Below are 19,057 nucleotides of genomic sequence, written 5' to 3'. Positions count from 1 at the left end.
CCAGCAACTCCAGAGACAGAATTTGAAACCACTGTTGAGTTTGGGGTGAGGGTCCATCCAGTGCAACTCTCGCCTTCCTCAATAGTAACCCAGACCCTGAGCATAGGGGTCCCAAAACCCAAGGCCTGAGGTTAGCTCACATTATACCCCTAGGGTCAGAGGGGAGCAATCTCACTCTGGGCCTACAAAAGAACCTCTTGAAAAACAGACCTCCTTGGTAATCTTCACTGGCCTACACCCCAGGCCAAGCTGACCCATCCTAAGTACTGATTAACAATCTTCTTCCTCAGCCGGGCGGTGGTGGCGCACGCCTTTAATCCCAGCACTCGGGAGGCAGAGGCAGGCGGATCTCTGGGAGTTCGAGGCCAGCCTGGTCTACAAGAGCTAGTTCCAGGACAGGAACCAAAGCTACAGAGAAACCCTGTCTCGAAAAACCAAAAAAAAAAAAAAAAAAAAAAGAAAGAAAGAAAAGAAAAAAAAAGAAAAAAAAAGAAAACTGTCCATTTCGCCTGGTGGTGGTGGCGCACACCTTTAATCCCAGCCCTCGGGAGGCAGAGGCAGGTGGATCTTTGTGAGTTCAAGACCAGCCTGGTCTACAAGAGCTAGTTCCAGGACAGGCTCCAAAACCACAGAGAAACCCTGTCTCGAAAAACCAAAAAAAAAAAAAAAAAAAGAAAGAAAGAAAGAAAAGAAAAGAAAAGAAAAAAAAAGAAAACTGTCCATTTCGCCTGGTGGTGGTGGCGCACACCTTTAATCCCAGCCCTCGGGAGGCAGAGGCAGGTGGATCTTTGTGAGTTCAAGACCAGCCTGGTCTACAAGAGCTAGTTCCAGGACAGGCTCCAAAACCACAGAGAAACCCTGTCTCGAAAAAAAAAAAAAAAAAAAAAAACCAATCTTCTTCCTCATAAGCTACTTGCAGGAAGCAAACAGCCCTGAGCAGGGCTCCAAGCCCCTGTGCAAGCAGGGCTGCTTTCTGGGTGTCTTGTCCCAGCACCCAGGACCAATCCCTCACTCTTGAATAGAACACACACACACACACACACACACACACACACACCATTGACATTCCAGTAGGAACTCTTACAACTGTCTGACGCCACTGTCAGGGTGGTGAGAGCCACATCCTTTGTTTTTCTGTTTTGGGTTTTTTTGTTTTGTTTTGTTTTTTTTCCTAAGGAGCCAGAGCCACAGCAGGCTCCTTGACCTTGTCTTGACCCCAAACAAAAAGGCCTGCCCCTCTCCCAGCTGATTTCGTGTCCAGCTGTTGGAAGAGGAGCCCCAGGAGAAGGGCCACTTGTGGTAGGAGTGGGTGGGGGCTGAAATGGAGCCACACCTGTACCCTCCTCCATGGCGCTCACACCATATTCTAGAGAGGGACCAGCTCCAAATGAGGGAGAAGAGAAAGGATGGACAGAAGACAGGAAGAGGAAGGAAGTCATTGTCCTGTTGTCATTGGCTGCTTCATGCCACCGCCACCTTCTCCCTCCTCATCTTCCTCACCTCACTTCTTCCTCCCTTCTCTCTCTCCTTCTCTTTCTCCTCATTCTCCTTTCTCTTCCTCTTCTTCTTCCACTTCCTTTTCTTCCTCTCCCTTCTCACCCCATGCCCAGTATAGCTTGTTGGACAGACTGTTAGGGCTGCATCTGCTACAGCCTGGGCATGAGCCCTGGCTCTCTGGAAATATGACAGAGAGGACCATTTGAAGGTATTAGAAGACCCAAGGTGGGGTCAGTGACACAATTTACTTTTTTCTTCTTTACTTTTCTTTTTAAAAAATGTTTTTGGATAGAGTTACTCTATGCAATGGCTTTGGCTGTCCTGGAACTTGCATTGTAGACCAGGCTGGCCTCAAACTCACAAGCATCTGCCTGCCTCTGCCTCCTGGGTGCTGGGATTAAAGTTGTAAGCCACCACGGCCCAGCATAACCTTCTTTTCTTGATAATAACCCTACAAAAGTGAACTAACCACATGAGACTATAGGGAGGGCTCAGGAGTGCATGCATGAAGACATGAGTTCGAATCCCACCACTTGTGGGGGCTCAGCAGCTGCATCTGTAATCCCAGGGCTGGGCAGGTGGAGATAGGCAGACCCCTAGCCCTAAAGTTCATTGACCAGCCATCAAAGCTCAATCTGTGTGCTCTAGGTTCAATGAAAAAACCCTGTTTCAAAAAATAAGATGGAGAGCCACCGAGGAAGACATTTGATGTTGACCTGCGGCCTCCACATGCACACACACACATCTGCACACACGCACATGCACACACGGCAAATGTCTCTTGCACTGACTCACTCTTAGGGAACAGACACTTGTGGCCCTAGCCTTTGTAGGCACAGGTAGGTAGAACAGATGTCAGAATGCCACTCAATGGAGTTTACCTGACTTTTCTTCACCATGGCTCTGTAAAGCAGATAGTAGAAGGCCCATTATACAGATGCAGGATCCAAGGTTCTGGAAGTTGAACACCTGGTCAAAGGTCATGGAACAAGTAGTTCTTGAGTTTGCTTGTGGCTGGAAGAGAGGCTCCCCAAAGTCTAAAGGCTTGGCCCAGGTCCCACCCAAAGACTCCAGCACTTCTGCCAGTCCTGCCTTATAAGCCAAAAGGATGTGTGGCCAGCTCTGGTTCTGGGCCGGGCCTTCTAGGGAGACATGGCCCTGCTGCCAAGGACTCGGCCCCAGGACAACCTCCCCTGCTTGGCTAAATTTAGCACTCTGTGGGTATGGAGGGGGCCAGTGCCCATCCTGGAGTCACTGCCCAAGCCTGGAGGGCAGCCTGAGTCCTCAACAGGGTGGGTGGCATCGATTCCAACTTGTCTCCTTACACACTCAGGGTACCAAAGTCTTATCCCTGGCAATCTGACTCTCACACTGTATGGGTCTGCCCTGCTGTCCTCAGAGAGTCACCCCAACATCCAACAGCCCCTCCAATGCTATTGGAACAGAGCTCTTGACCTAGCAGTCAAGGGGAGGTCTATGGCGAAGGTTGGGTATCAGCCATGGCCCCAAGGGCTGGCTTTTCCTCACTGTCTAAATTTTTCAGACCTCTTCCCTCCCACTGTGGGCCATGACCAGGCTGACTTCTGCCCTTCGGTGTCCAAGGCATCACGGTCTGCTAGTCCACTGCCATTCTTTTCGGGTCTTTCCTCTCAGACTTCTGTCCGGCAGTAAGGGGCTTCTGGCTGATGTAGGTCCCTCTCTTCAACACTAAGCATTCATTCAAGAGGCTTGTTTTTGTGTTTTTTGTTTTTTTTGACACTTCTCAAGGCTGTGACAGAGACAGCCATAGGTAGCACAGGTCCACTTATCTCTTCTCATTACCTATTTATCTAAGATATAAATAAATATTTATTATGTCTTCTTATTCTTATTTATTTAAGATATAGTTTTTATAAATCTCAGACTGACCTTGAACTTGCCGCGCAATGGGAATGACTTTGAACTTTGGATCCTCCTGCCTCCACTTCTGAAGTGCTGGGATTCTGGACAAATACCACCAAGGCCAGTTTATGTGGAGACGGAGATCACAAACCCAGGGTGTTGTGCATGCCAGGCAACACCTCTGGCTTCTTTTTCTTTTCTTTTCTTTTCTTCTTTCTTTCTTTCTTTCCCTTTCTTTCTTTCCTTCCTTCCTTCTTTCCTTCCTTTCTTTTTAAATAAAACCAAGTTGAGGTGAAATTCAATTTTTTTTTGTTTCCACTTTTGACAGTTTGATGAGTCCTGACAAATACATGTAGTTACTTTCTGACCCATCATTCTAGAAGAGGGCCTCCTGATTTCTCCCACTTCGGTTTTTTGAGACAGGGTTTCTCTGTGTTGTCCTGGCTGTCCTGGAAGTCGCCCCGCAGACCAGGCTGGCCTCAAACTCAGAGATCTTCCTGCTTCTGCCTCCTCAGTGCTGGGACTAACAGTGTGCACCACTGGTTCCTCTTTGCCCTTTGCAGTTTCTCTTTCCCCAGCACCTATATCCAGCAATCACTGATCTGCGGTCCTTTAGATTTGTCCTGCCTTCTGTGGAAGTCCATGGAGGTGCAAGCACATAGGCTGAGCTTTTAGTGTCTTGCCTCTTTCATCCAAACACAAAGATAATTTCTTTATTTATTTGAGACAGGATTTTACTTTGTAGTCCAGGCTGGCCCAGACCTTGCTGTGATGCTCCTGCCCCAGACTCTCTAGTGCTGAGATTTTTAGAAGGGCACCACCATGGCTGACTTATCACAATGGCTTTAAGCTATGTTGTTCTATATGTGTGTGGTCATGTATACCTTTGCTGCTGAAGATTTTCTGTTGTGCAGACATATCACGGATGGTCTGTCCATCTATAGAAGGACTCCGTAGTCTGTAGCACCCAGCCTTTTCGGCTCAGGTTTCTGATGTCCACATTCCCTTCCCTACTGTCTTTCATTTTCCTCTTCCACATCACATAACACAGCTCCATCCTGCTCCCTCCCCCTCATAGAGGGGGCCTGGAGAGCACAAAGTCCTGGTTCCCAGAGAAGCAAGGGGACCCAGGGGCATCTTGGCAGCTGCCACCTTGGAGCCAGAGAGGAGTATGCTGGGATTGCCTGGGAATTCCCTCCTGGGTGAGGTGAGGAAACCTCTCTGTTTAGCTTGGCTGCCCAGCCTTGGGTTGTAGACTCCATGCTGTGTGCTGGACAGAGATGGATTTGGGTAAGCCCTGGTGGGGGTAGAGGCCACCATGCCCTAGGGATTGTGGGAGACGCTGGAGCCACACACCTCTTCTGTGAGTTCTCTTGGGGTTTCGGCTATCTCATTCCCACATTCAGAAAGACAGCGCCTTCAACGGGTTCCTCATCTGTTAGCTGGAGCCTCTGCCCTCAGCTTCTCCATGGCATGGGGCTTGTTTAAGAGCCTAGGAGAGGGTTGCTGGGTTTTATATTTGAGAGGCCTTACAGATGTCTGTGTGGTCAAGAATACTTCCAACTATTCTGCTCGAAAGTTAAACCCTTGTGAGTTCCTCAGGGTGTGAGCTGTGAGCTGTCTCCTCTGTCACAACTAGCTTCACGGATGTGACTTGGATCAGCACTGGACCCACATGTAGAGAATCCCTGAACTAGGCACCGGAATTCCGGGTTTCTTCCTTCCCCAACACTAGGTTCTCAAACTCCTCTACCTCTGCTTTCTATTCCCATCCCAGTAGTACCTTGGGCTTTTGTTTGTTTGTGCTTGGTTTTTTGTTTTTGTTTTTGAGACAGGATTTTTCTGTAGTTTTGGAGCCTGTCCTGGAACTAGCTCTTGTAGACCAGGCTGGCCTCAAACTGTCAGAAATCTGCCTGCCTCTGCTTCCTGAGTGCTGGGATTAAAGGTGTGTGCCACCACTGCCCAGCCTTAAGTCCTTTTCTTTTTTTTTTTTTCTTTCTTTCTTTCTTTCTTTCTTTTTTGTGTGTATACCTTGGGCTTTTTAAAATTTGCTTTATTCTTACTGGCTGGAGCCCAGCCCAGTTCAGTGAGTAATTTGGGGGTCCCAGGTTTTCACTTTGCAATGGTTCTGTAAATGATACAGTCAGTCCTGCCTATAACAGTTGTTCCCTGTACAACAGGGCCCAGGTATCTGGGTCTCCATCCTAGGACAGCCAGATAGAGGATGAAGGCTAAACCTTCATGGTGAGCCTTCTCTTTAGAGACATGGCCAGTCCCTTCCTATAGCTGCCTCCCAGGATCAGCTGCAGAAGCTGGCTCATATTAGGCACCGCTACAGAGACACCCCAGGGTGGTGGGGGTTGAGGAAAGTGGTAGGGAAGGGGTAGAAACCGTTGAGGTGAGATAGATTGTTGGAGGCCTGAGGGGATAAAAACATAGCAGGCAAGAAAGTCCAGGGAGAGTAACAGGACAGGCATTTGCCAGGGATTCTGAGGTACATGGGCTCCTGAAATGCAGGCTCCAGGTCCAGCTCTGTCTCATCCTACCCCAGCTCCTCTTCCCCGGAGGTGACATATTAATCATAAAATGCATGATTAAACTGTTGAACTGCCAACCAGCAGAGCAATGAGCAGGCTCAGGCTCACCCCATTTCTGCCATTGGGGTGTGGTTCTGGTCGTGTGATTCTTAGTGTTTCTCAAAGCCCCATCTTCGAGTACGAGATGAACCCTGGCAATGTAGGGATCCCAGACATGGACTTTGCTGGATTCTAGGTGGATGGGTCCCTGGTCGCCACAGAGATAGGAGCCCACCGTTCAGACAAGATGCCGACAGCTCCAATCCCCCAGACACACGTTTTATTTCTCTACCAGGAAGCATGTCGGCAGGTGGGCACAGGGCTCCGTTCAGGTCAAGCCATCCCTCCAACTCTGTTTCTTTCTGAGGCCCCTCCAGAAACCCGCCAGAGGGGAGGGAGGACGTGCGAGAGAGTAGGCTACCAAACACGGAGTTCATCTGTCTGCAAGGCAGGCCGAGGGGGCTTTTGTTACTGGAAGTCAGGACAGTGATGTGAATCTTGATTGACATAAAATAATCACATTGTTCACACTCAAGGAAGAGCTACCTCACGCAGACAGGCACTTACTCTGTTTTCTGTGACACCTAGCTAGTTTTTGTCAAAGGAGCAACAGCAGAGTTGAGAGGAACAACAACGACAGCAACAACAAAAACCAAGTAACACCAAAATCAGTTCATCTGATAGATCCCCATGAGATGCTTTCTTTCAGTGGGGAGGTAGGGCTAGGCAGTCCCTCTTGGAGCATCCATCCTAGTGACGACTTTTGACTCAAAGATGTACGGTGGGAAGAGAGGGGCAAAGAGTAATGCCAGGGGTCCAGGAGACTCAGAACCACCCAGCCCTGCAGTGAGCGGCATGGCCTCACACCAGGCTGTGTGGCAGGACAAGCTGACATAGACCCAGGGATGTCTGGAGTCTCAGGCACCAAGGACATGGACAGTGAGAGGTGGGAATAGGGTTGAGCCCAGTCAGTCAGCCCAGGCTGGTCCAGCCCCTCCTCCTGCTTCTTGTGTTCCTATCTATCTGTGATGCTTCAACTCCCTGGGGCCGGCGCATATATAAACAGACACAGGCTCCCGCTCTCAGGAGTGGACTTGGTGGAGGCAGAGCCAAGTGGAAGGGGCTGCCCCTTCTTGTGAGCACAGCTGGGCCCAAATGGTCCCCTCTGACTTCTCCTTCCCACAGCTGATCAGGTTCCAGACCCAAACTAAGCAAGGGGTCAGAGTCTGTAAGAAGGCCCTCATGAGCCCTCCATCAGGGCAGAGGCACTAGTGACCAAGCGAACTAAGTGAGCAAAGGCCCAGCCTCCAAGCAGGGGAAAGGTTGCAGAGCTGCGGGGGAGTGTGTGGTGGCCCTGCAGCCAGCTCTGGCTTCTTAGCCGCCCCTCCTGGGCTCAATTTCCGGGCCAGAGCTGGAGGGAGGGATGGAAATGGAGGCAGGAACTTGGGATTGGGCCTAGAGGTGGTCGTTCTTTCAGGCCTGTCATGTCCAGCAGGGTCCAGTAGACAGGTGGCTGAGTGTGGTGGCAGGGGTGGGAACCGGGATGAACGCCTGGACGCTATCAGTCCGATGGCCATACTGAAGACTCCTCTCTGATTCCAGGACTTACTTCAGGTCTTTTTTTTCTGGAGGAAAAAAAAATATGAGAAATCATATTAAGATGCGGAGTGAGATATGAAGGGTGCCCTTTCAGCCCCCCCCCTTCAGCCTGTCGCCCTCCATTTCTCCAGGGCCAGCCCCCACTTGTCATGGCCTGGAACCTTCCATACCTGGTCTATTCCTAGCCTCACTGAGCCCCAACCCCAGGAATCCAGCAATATTCTCAGAGAAAACCCTCATATTTCTTTGTTTGGAAAATGTTCCCATCACTGTTCCGTCCATAAGCAGGGGATCTTCCTTGCCTCCTCCCCATCCCACATGGTCTGATTTCAACTGAACACGCTCAAGCTGCCTTTTACCTTTGCGGCCCATACAAGGACTAAGGGGCCAACTCCAGTCCGCCTTGCCTGAATACCTCCCATCTACTGCTGGCATCATACAAAACCCCCAATCTGGCCCCGTAATCCTTCGCGTCATCCTCCGTGTAGCTCCACTGTCCTTAGATGAATTCTGGGTCCACCTTGTACCTTGGACTCTCCCAGATCCATCCCCTCTCAGCTTCTCCATCCCAGCCTGCAGCTTCCTGACAGTCACTCAGTCACACCTGAATAGCGCCAAGGGTGGAGAGAGAGGACCCCCCAGTCCCAAGGCTGACCCTAGATCCACAATTCTCCTCAGGACATATCCTCGTAAATCACAGAGAAACCACAAGCGTCAGGCCTCAGTAAAACTTCCCTAAAAGGCCACTCAGCTGGCTTGGGAACGTAAAGGGTCCCTTCTCTCACCCCCGCCCTGCCCAGCGTTAGGAGGCCCAAGGGATTGTGGCCGCTTGCCGGCTCAAGGCAGAGCCGGCTGGACTTCAGCAAGCACATCACTCCCCAGGGGCAGTCACAGGTGCCCAGCCCAGGTCCCTCCTGAAGACTCGTGGTCACTCAAATAAAACTTCTTCGAGACCATGGTGGTCACCATTTCAGGTCAAAAAGGTCAGTAAAGGTGTGGCTTGGGTCAGTTCGTCCTGGGCCAAGATTTCTTCCTCAGGCCGGCTTCGCATCTCTTTTGCTCTATTCTAGTATCGCCTCAGAAGGTTTCTAGTTGTCATGGCCCCCTGCCCCATGCCCACACACCTTTTATGGTCCCCACTTCTTGAGAATAACCAGGGCCTTATCTTGGCATGCCAGCTTTTCCGTGTTCTCTGGGTTTCCCCTTTATACTTCAGGTACCAGCTCCCGTATAGACACCTCAGCCCCTACCCTGCCAGATTCTACTTTGTCTATCTAATCTACTCTAATCTAGACTCTTCCAGCAATTACCCTTAGCTCCAACTGGGCGGCATTCTAATCTCCCCATCTAGCCTCCACCCTCCCATCGGGCCCAGGAATCCAGGGTGGAATTGTATCCCAGACACAGGGTTCCCCCAAGGGAATGAGAAATTTTAGCCATAGGGAGACATTTTTCATTTTTAAATTTCCACAAGAAAACATGCTGAACTCCTTGGCTGCTGTGGTCACCAGGGATGAGCAATGTCTCCCAAAGAAGACAAAACAGCCTCCAGACGCTCATGTTTCTAGGGGGCAGGCTTCACAAGTGAGGTGGTGAGGTTGAGCTGAGTATGGAGGGAGGGGTTTCCTGGGAGACCCTCCTGTGCTGTCTGCCCAGAGTTGGAATTCTTTCTCTCCCCCCACCCCCCGCTTTATTTTTGGCTTCTCGAGACAGGTTTCTCTGTGCAGTCCTGGCTGTCCTAGAACTTTCTCTGCAGACAAGGTTGGTCTCGAACCCACAGCTCTGTCTCCCTTTAGAATCTTTCAGAGAAAACCAAGATAAAACATTATGTAAATATTGTAGGACAGAGACAAGCTTTCATTACACTGCCCAAATGGGTCTTGAACTCCTGTTCAAGTAATGCTCCGGTTCAGTCTGGGTACACCTGAGTACAGTTGGTGCCACGTCTAGCTGATGTGTTCTAGCTGGCACATATGGTTTGGGGAGTTCTGGGATTGAAGGAGTATGCCACCACTGCCCAGCCAGAGCTGCTTATGACATTCTAGTGTCATACCCATTATATCCATTTCTTTTCTAGCTCCTGTAGACCAGGTTGGCCTCGAACTCACAGAGATCCGCCTGCCTCTGCCTCCCAAGTGCTGGGATTAAAGGCATACACCACCACCGCCTGGCCATTCATACCCATTTCTTCAAGGCCTTTCCCAGGTCCACCCAGGACGAGCCCAAAAGAACCATATATGGAGGGGCAGAAAGGCCTGGTCCGGCTGCCCTCAGCCCCACTCATGGGCTCTTTGAGTCTAGCCATTCCTTGTACAGACCTGGGAGGCCAGCATCTCCAGAGAAGGAAAGACTCATTGAGGTCCTTTTAAAAAGACAATTGTTTTTAGTACCCAGTAGATTTAGTTAGCATGGGGGTGTGGGGGCCTTTATGGAATGTCAGGCATGGAAATTATTTATAGCCTCCACTATTTCCTGGATCAGGGGTCACATTCCAGCTAGAAGTGGCCCCCAAAGTCCCTGTTGCCCAAAGAAAGTCTTAGCTGGTTGCTGGGCCCAACCTCTCCACAGCAGTGTAGATTCCTCTCCGCACCCAGCCCTGCTACTGTCCATCGTTCCTGGATGACTACAGACCTTCCCTTGTTCCCACCCATAAGGTGACACCAAGAAGCCAACCCAGTATGGCATGGGCTCCTGGAAGTGGTCAGTGGTTGCCTACTCCAGACCTGCACAATTGTCAGAATACCTGGATAAAGACAAGCCAGTACAGGGAGGTCAGAGGCCAAGGCCAGGACTACCACAGCGTCTTATCCACCTCTGTGCGTGTAAGGCAGCAGGGGTGGAGGTGGAGTGGGGGGGTTTTTGGCAAGTGAGGCAGCAGTGGTGTGGCCCTGAGCAGTGTTCCCAATAGGCCCAGTCAAGGTTCCTACAGTGCAAGACACCTCTCAGCAACATCTTGGGTCACAGCCACCAGGATCCTTTATGTCCTCCACGTCACGATCCAAAAATAGCTCTCCTACCATGCAGCATGAGGGGGGAGCAGAGGCAGGTTGGAGGAAGCTGGTGAGGACATGGAAGGGGCCGTGCTTCCCACTTACCATCCATGTGATTCCTGGACAGATACTTGAGGGCCTCATCAAGCAGGATGACAGGCAGAGACATCTGGAGCACCACTCCCCACTGCCGACCACTCAGTGGGGTCACCTGGAAAATGAGCTGGTGGGGGCAGGGAGTCCTGGTTACAGGCTGCCAGCTGTGAATCTGTGTCGCCCACCCAGACTCCAGTGGGCTCTGTGGGCATGCCCTTCCGTCACATCTTCACCTGTGAGGTTTCTCCAAGGATGTGCTATTCCTTGCTCGCCCAATCCTTCCCTGGCCCTGCCTTCTACTCAGGCCAGGCGAAGGTGGGGACCTATCTGGGGGATGATGGCTTGCCACATTTCTCCCTGCTGTCTCTCCTGTCTTTCAGGTGGCTTCCATTATAGACAGGCCTAGGAAGGAGGAGACCCCTAGTGTCCAAGGAAAGAGAAGGCATGGGGGCAACTCACAGGCAGGGGAGGCACCAGAAGGATGAGGAAGTGCAGGGCCATGGACATGACCACAGCCCCCAGCAGCCAAGGGTTCAGCCATGGCGGCATGCGCAGCAGTGACTGGTTCTCGGAGACGCTGCCAAAGGCACACAGGGACTCACTCAGGACAGGATATCAGGCCACGGTGGGCCCGCCCACTTCAGCCCACTCCACCTAGATTGTAGAGCCAGGGTGGATATTCTCTGCACACCCCATTCACCCTAGAGGCCCCTCTCAGGGCTTGGGCCTACTTTCTCTGTCCCTCAGGTTCAATCCTAGACCTCCATTTCATCGTAATCCAGACCTTTCTCTCCTGAATCCCAATTCTGGTCCTACTGACTCTCAGAACCCATCATGGGCCTCTATGATCCATAGACGGCAATCATTTCCTTTTTAAATTTTTTATTTAAATAACTTTTTAAAATTTATTTTATATATCAACCGGTTTCCCATCCTTCCTCTCCTCCCATCTCATTCCCTTTCCCATTTTTACCCCCTCCCCATCTTCTCCTCCACCTCCATACAGAAAGGGGCAGGCCTCCCATGGGCTTGCACAAAGCCTGGCACATCAAGTTGAGGCAGGACTGAGCTCCTCCCCTAACCCAGCATGGGGAACAGGCTACCGAAAGCCTGCTTAGCGCCAAGGAGAGGTCCTGCTCCCACTGTGAGAAGCCTTACTAAGAGATTAAGCTACACACTGTCACACACATGCAGAGGGCCTAGGTCGGTCCCATGCAAACTCTCTAACTGTTGGCCCAGTGGTCATGAGCTCCCACGAGCTCAGGAGATCTCAGTCTTCAATTTCCTTGGACCCCAATCCCAGTACCTTTGATCTTAGACCTCAGTCTGTCTTGGACCCCTCTGACCCTTAATCCCAGCCCAGGATCCCTCTGCCAAGCTCACCTGTTGAGGGCGTTGCACATTTCAATGGTCACAAGCACAGATAAGGCCATGGTTGTGGGGAAGCGGGACTCAAAGACCTCACAGTCGATGCCAGCAAAGAGTGGGTTGTCTTCAGAGCACTTCAGGAAGTTCCTCTGAGGACAAGGTGAGAGGGCCCGGGAGAATGACTGTTACTGAGGTGCTGGATGGAGAGGGGATCCTTGCCCCAACTTTGGACACACCTGAGGATGACCAGTGAGCACAGCACTGCAAGGGATGGGTCAGAGAGGGACTGTCCTGGGGTGTTGTTTGTGGGTCATGGGCGTAACTGACATAAGGCTGGGGAAGACACTGGAGCCCATGGGGTTAGGGGAGGGTTCAGGCTGGGATTCCTGGGTCTCTGAAGTGCAAGAATTTGAGTGGGGGAATCCAAAGGGACCCCATAAATATACAAAAGCACATGAAGATTGATCAACACAATTTTGCTTAAATAGAACTGACCTCAGAAGTAGACAAAACCCACATGTGCCCTCCTCAATGTCATCATGCAAGGTTCCATTCCTACTTCACTCCCTGCTCCCTGCTTTCTACTTAAGACATAGAGAATGAATTGTCAGGGCTCAGCCTTAACACACGATTCCTCTGTAATTAGCAAGCTGTTAGCGTCATAGGGAAGCCTCCCTGCTCCACTCCCTCCAAGGGAGCTTTCTTTCTGCTCACTGGCCTTGCTCAGCGTCTCCTGCAGTAAGATGTCAAACTGAGGATGTCTGGGAGAACCGACTTGGTCTTTCCCACACCACTGGGATGAGAACAACAATTCATAACTGTTAGTCTGCCTGGGTCTCCCACACATAATTCCATTCTTTTTTTTTTTTTTTTCGAGACAAGGTTTCTCTGTAGCTAGGGAGCCTGCCCTGGAACTAGCTCTTATAGACCAGGCTGGCCTCGAACTCACAAAGATCCGCCTGCCTCTGCCTCCCGAGTGCTGGGATTAAAGGCGTGCGCCACCACCGCCCAGCCCCATAATTCCATTCTTATAAGTCTCCTCTGAGCCTGAAGATCTTTAAGGCCAGGGCTTAGTACTAGGCATTGTGCTGTAGAGATAAATCCTCCAAGAGAGGTCTGTCCAGGGACAGATGTTCTGACCTAGCAGTAAATACAGCATTGTTGGCTCTGTGCATGAGCTTCCGCTGTCACACAGGAGAAAAACTATTGACAACTATGGCTTAGCTAGATCTCTCCTAAGAGCTGAGATTACATGCATGTGCCCCCCCGCCCCCCAGTTTACAGAGCGCTGAGAACCAAGCCCAGAGGATCACACATGCTATGCCACACTCTACCAATTGAGCTACATCCTCAGGCCAATCCCAGCTTCAGAAACTGAGTCAGACCCTTTATGGGGTCACATGACTGAGTATGGGTGTGATGGGTAATTTTTACTGCCAACTTGACGAAACTTAGAATCTCCTGGAGGGAGCTTGTAGACTGGGTTGGCCTGTAGATATGTCTGTGGGACACTGCCTCTATGTTAATCAATGTGGGAGCCCCAGCCTGAAACTAGGCAATAGTATTCCCTGGATCTGGGTCCCAGACCATACAAAAGCAGGGAGAGTGAGTGGGTCCAGCTCATTAGCTCATCACTTCATGGTCCTCTTTAATGGCGAAATGATATGTATACCAAAGAAACCAGTGTTGTTGTTGGTTCTGATCTTTAAATATATAATACATATGTATAATTTTATGTGTTTGGGTGTTTTGCCTGCGTGCATGTCTGTGTACCATGTGTGCTTGATCCCTCAGAGGCCATCAGATCCCCTGGAACTGGACTTACAGATAGCTGTGAGCTGTCACACATTTGCTGAGACTCTGACTCAGGCCTCTTCGAGAGCAGTCAGTGTTTTTAACTGCTATGCCATCTCTCCAGTCTGTTTCTGCTTTTGTTTGACACAGGGTCTCACTATGTATCTCTGGCTGGCAGCTTGTTTTGTAGACCAGACTAGCCTTGAACTCCCAGGAATCCACCTGCCTCTGCCTCCTGGGTGCTGAGATTAAGGTCCCAGCTAGCAGAATTGCTTTAAAATGTATTTCCTCATGATTTACTATTAATAAATAATTGATTTGTGCATGTATTTTAATACCTATATACTTGGAGTCATAAAAATTTCCTGCATGACAGGGAGTTACAAATAGAAAAAGTTTGAGAAGTCATGAAACTGGAGGCTGGAGCACTTGCTCTTCAGAGACCCAGGTTCAACTCTGAGCATCCACATGATAGGTTACAACTGTAACTACAATTCCAGGAATCTGACTCCCTCTTCTGGCCTTCGCAGGCACCAGGGACACATGTGGCATGCAGACATACAAGCAAGCAAAACACACCTAGATATAAAACGAAAAACAACCAGTGCTGGGCGATGATAGTGGCACTTGTCTTTAATCCCAGCATTTGGGAGGCATAGGCAGGCTGATCTCTGGGAGTTCGAGGCTGACCTGGTCTATAGAGCAAGTTTTAGGACAGCCAGAGCTACAAAGAGAAACCCTGTCTTGACAAACCAACCCTTTCCCACCCCCAAAAGAATTAAAAACCAACAAAGACTTTTTAAAAAGTCTTGAATCAGAGTGTTCTCTTTTTGGAGCTTCCTCAAGGATCCCTCCCCTGAAATCTGACAATTTGAGGCTGGAAAGATGACAGAGGCAGGGAGATCCCTGGAGTTTAGGGGCCAGCTAGCTTAGCCGAATCATCTATGGATCTATGAGCTCCAGGTTCAGTGAGAGACCTTGTCTCAAAAAAACAAGGTTGAGAATAATCAAGGAAGACACCCAACGTCAACTTCTGGCCTCTGCACACACATGCACATGGACCCACACAAACACAGAAATATCAGACAGAGACACAGAGAGGGAGAGAGACACCAGCATGGCCTCTGCACACACGTGCACGTGTGCCCACACAAACACATAAATACCAGAGACAGAGACAGAGAGGGAGAGAGACGCCAGCGACTCTAGCCCAAAGTCCCGCCTAAACCTCCCACGGAAGCACTTCCCACCCTGAATAGGATTCCCTATTTCCACGGCCCCTCCCCCAGACTGCCAGCTCTTTGTAGAGACCCCCTGACCAGCACTCCTATAGCCTCAGTAATTTGTGCCCAGGCCACAGTGAACGTTTGATGGGTATTTTCTGACCAAGGAGCTGAGAGAGAGAAGGAATGACCTCAGGACAGTTAAGAAGAACATATCACACCAGGCTGACTGGGGACTGATGGCTTAAGATGTCTAATGTGACTCCTAGGTGTCAGCTTGAGTGACCAGGAAGGTGCTGTATCTGGGATGAGGTCAGTGTGGAAGGAGCCAGCCTTGGTGTGGGCCTTACGGCTTGCACAGGGCCTATGAAAACTGCAGAGGAGGTAAACAGCATGCATGGAGTGGAATCTCAGAAGACAGGAAGAAATCCCTGGAGATCTGGGAATCCTTGGTTCAAAGCAGTTGGTTCTCAACCAAAGTTTCTATGTATCAGAGATTTACATTATGACTCATAACAGTAGCAAAATTACAGTTACGAAGTAGCAACAAAAATTATTTTATGCCTGGAGGGGTCACCATAACTTGAGGAACAGTATTAATGGGCTGCAGCATTAAGAAGGTTGAGAACCACTGGTCTAAAGGATGGAAGCAGATAGTGATTGGGCGGAGGTACGGTTCCACGCTCTAGTCCAAAGCTACCATGGTAGCCAGAGGTGCTGAGGTGATCAGCCAGGAGCTGATCCCTGGCTGAGGACAGGAGGGGACGGATATTAGCCTTCGAAGGAGGATGGGTTATGCTCTGGATTGTGGTGAAGGGGAAGAGATGGTCTCTGAGTCTGAGGACTGCTGGGTACCAGAACATGGTCCTAGGGTTACCTCCTCTGCAATAATGCAGGTGGCATCCATCAAGAAAGGGCCCCACCTTCTTCAAATACCTTTGTCCACTGTTCTGTGATGTCTGCTTCAAGCAAAGGACCAGAAGGACAGACAGCAGCTGAGAGGGTGTCTGGCTTGTTTCTAGAGTTGAACTACACTAAGGATGTTCCACACTGTGCTGTGTGGTGTTTCCTTAAGCTGGGGGCTGTATTGACCCTGTGGGCTTCCAGGTCCAACCAAGTTACTTCCCTGAAGGATAGTATCCACACTCAAGGATGGGAAAGGACAGCTGCAGGCTGGTCATGGAGGCTGAGTCTCTCTCCAGAACTCCCTCAACCACGTAATCTGTAAGCCCACTTGCCTAGCCCCTACTCACTCACCAGCTGATAGAAGGTGACTTGCGGTCCCTCAGCATCGTACAGGAACCACCAGGTGGCGGCAGCCACCGTAGCCAGGCCTACATACACTGTGGAGGAGACATTGCAATCGGCAGCTGACATTCTTTGCATCCATGCCCACTTCCCAACCACTCCTTGAATTTTCCTCTTCCTCCATATGCCATCTTCCCTGTGCCAACGGTGGCCCTGAGTAGTACTCTCATCCGCCATACTCTTGGACATAGTGACTGATCTAATTTGCACTAATAAACAGGTCTAGGACTTTTATAAAAATAAACCCCAAATCTCCCTTGGCTGGGGAGATGACTCAGTGGACAGAATCATGAAGATCTGAATTTGGATGCCTATCTCCCATGTAAAGGCTGAATGTGGCCGTGTGTGCCTATAATTCCAGCACATTGGGTTTGTAAGATACAGATGGGAGGATCACTGGAGCTTGCTGGCCAGTCAGTCTACCCAGCCCATCCCCACCAAAAGCAAGCTCCAGGTTAGTCAGAGGTCCTATCTGAATCAGGCAGAGTGACAGACTAGCCATGCCCTGTGCCTAGTCTTCTCAGTCACACAAGCCCACAGAATCTGTTAGCAGAAGCTGGTTGAGTTGCACTATTTGAGGTCTGCAAACCTAGGATGCTCCTGCGGTCTGGGGCCCAGCTCACCTCCAATAGCCAAATACCGGAAAAAAAGCCAGCCACTGATGAGAGCCTCACGGGGGTTCCGAGGCAACTTCTCCATGATGTCCAGATCTGGTGGGTTGAAGCCAAGTGCTGTGGCTGGGAGGCCATCTGTCACCAGGTTCACCCAGAGCAGTTGCACAGGGATCAGGGCTTCAGGCAGGCCCAGAATTGCTGTGAGAAAGATGCTAAAACCAGAGTCATGGGCTCTAGCCCGAGCAGACCAGCTACCACCAGAGGGGCTGGCTCTACCTCTCACCCCAGGGTGAAGGAAGGGCCCTCCACATCTTCCTCTGCAGCACAAGGGGGAGAGCATACTGGGTACATTTGCCCTTTGTGTCTAACAAAGGACATTTGGTGTGTGCACACATACCACATGCCCAAGCATCAGACGTGCGTAAACACCTGCCACCTGCCACACAATCACATAAACAAGGAAACACAAGCAATCACCCATGTGCTAGCCCCAAAGTACAAAGGTGCGGAATCCACATGCATTGAGTACACACAAGCTCCTAGAATCCAACAGGCATCTCTCCCATGCAAACAGAAATGTGAACATAAGCACACTCTGGTATACATTCTGTTTGTGTTTATACCCAATGGCGCTTAAGAGCACAATGCATTCCTAAGCACAGACCTCTCACCTGAACACACTATACATACACACACAAATCAATGCATGCATACGTGTAGACACCCTGTTGCCCTGTGGCGAAGCTGCTTCTCCATTCTTATGGGTCTCAAGGTTGAGAAGTGATGAAGAAGGAAGCCCATGGCTGGAGGGATGGTAGAGGATGCTGGGGTGTACCACAGTCGGGAGGTAGCCTTCTCAGGGACATAGAGTTGTTTGGAACAGGGGTTTGGGAGGAGGGAGCATGGAGCCTCACCAGACAACCTCGCCAACATTAGAGGAGATGAGGTAGCGGATGAATTGCTTCATGTTGTTGTAGATGGCCCGGCCCTCCTCCACTGCGGCCACAATGGAGGCAAAGTTGTCATCGGATAATACCATCTCTGCTGCTGACTTGGCCACGGCAGTGCCTGAGCCCATGGCGATGCCGATCTCTGCCTTCTTCAGGGCTGGTGCGTCATTTACCCCATCGCCAGTCTGTGGGCCAGGCCAGGTAGGACACACATGATAAACTTGTCTATTTCCCCTTATCCCAAGCAATTCTACTGTTAGGGGATGTCCCCAAGGACTCAGACAGATGGACAGAAGAAATGGTGGAGTCAAGAACCAGCCTGTAGTCCGAGTCACTCATAAGACAGAAGTAGGGAGATCACAAGGGGCAGGAGATGTGACTCAGAGAGAAAGTGAGGGTTCTGGTTTCTATCTGTAGCAGCCCCCCATCTTCACTTGAGCGTGTGCACTTGCATGCATGTGTGTGTGCGCACATGTGTGTGTGTGTGAACATGCGTGTGTAAGAAAGCAAGCAAGGAAGGGAAACCTAAGCATGATCTTACCAATTAGTTAGAAGATGACATTAGAGAAGACATGGGATGCGGGCGAGGGTGAAATTGGATGAGACCAAGCCTAAGTCCAGAGAAGATGAGGAGGCAGGGATAGGGATGAGGTGGGCCAACACAGAGGACAGGCATGAAATTCAAGTTGGATACAGAGTAGACCATCAAACTGAGATTAGGGGGAAGGAGCTGAAATCAATTCAGAGATGAAGTCATGGTTGTGGACCAGGTCAAGGGTCAGATACATACTAGAGTCAAGGTGAAGGACAGAATCTAGACAGGACTAGGGCTGTCTAGAGGTCAGAGTCAAGGTTATTTGTTCTCATGATCCAGTGACATCATAGTCAAGTTTGGAGTTGCAAGATCAGAATGAGAGACCAGGTTAAAATTGAAATCAGCAAAAAGTTGAACATTGAACAGTGTCAATGAATCAGAATCAAAGTCTTTGATCAGTTCTGTACCAGGCCAAAACTTAAGTCCACATCAGGATTAAGCTTAATGGAAACAAGGGGCTAGGGTTAACCTCGATGGTAAAGCACGTGAATTGGAGATCAAGGTCAGCGGAAAAGCCAAAGGTGAGGAGGGCAAGAGCTAGGGGACAGCTGTAACCAATCTGAGCA

At 50.3% G+C, this 19,057-nt stretch overlaps 1 protein-coding gene across 2 annotated transcripts in view; it reads right to left on the bottom strand.

Moving 5' to 3' along the window:
• Positions 1–6,217: 6,217 nt before the first annotated feature.
• The window catches only part of Atp2a3 (ATPase sarcoplasmic/endoplasmic reticulum Ca2+ transporting 3), a 31,951-nt gene continuing 19,111 nt past the window's right edge, over positions 6,218–19,057 (bottom strand). The window contains exons 15-22 of one of the 2 annotated variants that reach the window (XM_057774443.1): positions 17,861–18,081; positions 16,956–17,158; positions 16,282–16,367; positions 12,023–12,156; positions 11,099–11,216; positions 10,649–10,766; positions 10,227–10,296; positions 6,218–7,579 (exon numbers count right to left, since the gene is read on the bottom strand). In XM_057774443.1, the coding sequence (XP_057630426.1) occupies positions 7,516–7,579; positions 10,227–10,296; positions 10,649–10,766; positions 11,099–11,216; positions 12,023–12,156; positions 16,282–16,367; positions 16,956–17,158; positions 17,861–18,081 (1,014 nt within the window). In that variant the 3' untranslated portion in view covers positions 6,218–7,515. The remainder of the gene's footprint in view (positions 7,580–10,226; positions 10,297–10,648; positions 10,767–11,098; positions 11,217–12,022; positions 12,157–16,281; positions 16,368–16,955; positions 17,159–17,860; positions 18,082–19,057) is intronic. The other variant, XM_057774442.1, reaches the window with a different exon arrangement.

Source organism: Chionomys nivalis, chromosome 7 (genome assembly GCF_950005125.1).
Source record: "Chionomys nivalis chromosome 7, mChiNiv1.1, whole genome shotgun sequence".
NCBI classification, from domain to species: Eukaryota; Metazoa; Chordata; class Mammalia; order Rodentia; family Cricetidae; genus Chionomys; species Chionomys nivalis.
The sequence above is the reverse complement of the archived record's forward strand: the minus strand, read 5'-3'. Positions and strand labels throughout refer to the sequence as shown.